The sequence below is a fragment of the Bos indicus x Bos taurus genome, unplaced genomic scaffold, assembly GCF_003369695.1.
Source record: "Bos indicus x Bos taurus breed Angus x Brahman F1 hybrid unplaced genomic scaffold, Bos_hybrid_MaternalHap_v2.0 tig00002747_arrow_arrow_obj, whole genome shotgun sequence".
In the NCBI taxonomy this organism is placed as follows: Eukaryota; Metazoa; Chordata; class Mammalia; order Artiodactyla; family Bovidae; genus Bos; species Bos indicus x Bos taurus.
Window position 1 is genome coordinate 95,626 of NW_020867566.1, and position 2,866 is coordinate 98,491.

The 2,866-nt window shown below is 39.7% G+C and overlaps 1 protein-coding gene across 1 annotated transcript; it reads right to left on the reverse strand.

Moving 5' to 3' along the window:
• Positions 1-220: 220 nt before the first annotated feature.
• On the reverse strand, positions 221-952 carry CLDN34 (claudin 34). Its single transcript, XM_027535845.1, has one exon. The coding sequence runs from the start codon at positions 950-952 to the stop codon at positions 311-313; it is 642 nt and encodes a 213-aa protein (XP_027391646.1). The 3' UTR covers positions 221-310.
• Positions 953-2,866: the final 1,914 nt, after the last annotated feature.

The window sequence follows — 2,866 nt, forward strand, 5'->3', positions numbered from 1 at the left end:
TCATTGAGGCGGGAAATAAAAGAATCTCAGAAACTGTTATTTCCAATGCACTAGATTTATAGTATTGTGATTAGGCAATAATTAAAATAAAAACTGGCAGATTGGAAAGATTTTTTAAATGAAATTCCTTAACTGAATCAATGAATCAAATCAAACACAGATTACAACTGAAGTAAATGGTTTACTACTTTCTGCCAAAAACTTTATTGCCATGGTCTCGAGTCCTTGGAAATTTGATTAAGCATCGTGGTAAGATTTCCCACAAACTTTTAGTAATGTTTGTTTTTGTACGATCAATGCAAACAGGAATCTACATTCCTGATACTTCAGGATGCACCTGGTTATCCAGGGGTAATTTGTAAGAGAGAAAAAACCACCCACCTAAGAACAGCGCAAAGGCAGCTAGACATGCCACTATAACAGTGTTGCCAATTTTCTGAGCATATGGCTTGAAGGGTATATTGAAAGATGGTGGGAAGACAATGCCCTCTTCAGTCATCACAGAGTGGTAATTCCAGATGACAGCAACTGAGATACAGATACCAGCAGCTATGTGGAGAATTCCTGAAATGACAAATGCTTTGTAGGTAGTAGTATTCTCAAGAATTCCCATGGACACATTTTTAAGTGCAAAAGTAACAGAGGCTTTCCCCAAGAGTCCTAGAATGCTGGCCATCAGTAAGAGGTGTTGAGAAACACGGATATCAAGAGGTAGGTAAGTATCATGGTAGCTGTAACTGTGACATGAGGTAGCTGTGGTGATGTTGGTTTGACGGAAGACACAGACTCTCCACATTCCCATGCAGGCCAGACCAGAGAATTGTGAGGCGTTGTCTAGATACCATACTCGCCACTCCACGAAGCCCATGGCAGTGGTGCCGAGGATCCATCCAATAGTGGCTACTGCAAAACCTACTATTTGGCAATTGGCGCTGTTGATGAGCAAGGACATGGTAGATGTGTACCCAAGCGAACTGCAAACAAATACAGGACATCATGAGTTTGGAAAATTTGGCCTAGAACAACACACTCAACCCGCTATCTCCATTCTCCTCCCCTACGTTTACACTGCTGTGGATAAGCAGTACTGTATTTGAGATTTAAGTACTATTATTTCTCACCAGAGACGTTTGACCCTCAAGCTCTGCACTGGGGAGCACAGGCCAAGCAAATTTTCTGAAGGGCCATCTGGGAATATTTACTAAAAGACTTAAAATGTACAAATTTTCAAACAGACAATTCTACTTCGGAGCATTTGCCAAAAGACGTAATTTAAGATTGATCACAAACATTTAGTCAAAAAAAAAATAGTCAACACAGCCTCTTTGTAATATTGAAAAGTGGGAAATATTTCAGGGGCAACAACAGGGCTTAGTTAAGTAATTTATGCACATCCATGCAAGAGGCCTATATGGCAGCATTCAGAGTAGACTAGACTTGTATGAGGGGCAATATTTTGTGTTTTGACTCTTCTCAAGGTTCATCCATGTTGTAACATGTACGAGTACTTGGTTGCTTTAACTGAGTTAGAGGGGTTAGGCATTCTGAAAGCTATTCGTATTGTGAAGAATCAGTTACATGCAGGAAGGAGTACATAATCTAATGCAGAACTCAATGAGTTATGAAGGGGCCCACACCCACACAGTACTGCACTGGAAGGCAAAGTCCTAACCACAGGACCACCAGGGAACTCCCTAATTGTTTCTTCACTTTGATATATAGACGATTATTTAAAAAAAAAAAAGAATGATCTTTATGAACGCACATCCATCAGGAACATTCCGCCCATAACAGGGGACTGCTGGTATCACCCTGGCAGAATCTCTCACCCTGTTCCTCTCTCCCACCTAGGACCCCGCTAATGCCCTTCCATTGAATCCTTGCTCCTGCCTCACCCTTGATTTCTGCCAATGTTCCATTTAAATTGCTTAAGATTTTTTTTCTTTTTTTTTTTTTGATTGTGTGCTGCTTTCAAAAGCCTTTATTAAATATAATACTGCTTATGTTCTGGGTATTTTGACCATGAGGCATATGGCCAAAGAACCGAGACAATTGAGCTGGGTGCACTTAACTCACTACTGGTTGCTGGAGCAGGCAGGCTGCTAGGAAGGATTTGAATGTTCAGATAATTGAACATTTTAAACAGAAAACATTCAAGTACAGTAAGGAGATGGCATGCCACCTCAGCTTCCAGACTTAGAAGTTGGTTCAGACTGCTGTCCCAGGGCAACCAAAGCCCCCCTGGCACCCACAGTACATTCAAGAGAATAATGCTTCGAAGGACATGAATATTAATGAGAGATAAGTCATGGGCTTCTGTTTGCTATGCAAATATCTTTGGAGTTTTGATATATATTCTGTTTACAAATATATAAAGGGAAATATCTTTCTTAATTTTCACAGAAGTATGAACATTTCTACACTAACATTTTCAACTTATGTGTTTTTCAGCAAGGTATTTTGAATAGCTTTCCTTACAAGTGCATACTTTTCTCTCTCTGTTTTCAACATTCCTATCACACACAACATCTTCTTTTCCACAACTTTAACTTTTTGTCTAAAACATCCATTACTTTTCTTAATTGATTGATGATTTGTTTACAATATTACTTTGATTTCTGTCATACATCAACATGAATTAAATTAACATGAATTAACCATGGGTGTACATATGTCCCCTCCCTCTTGAATCTCCCTCCCACTTACCACCCAGTCCCACCCCTCTAGGTTATTACAGAACCCCAGTTTGAGTTCCAAGTCTTACAGCAAAGTTAATCCATCAATTAATTGAAAACAGAGAGAGAAACAGAGCAGCAGAAAGTTACAACATCTCTGAGTTGAGCAGTCAACTGGTAATTCCTGGCAG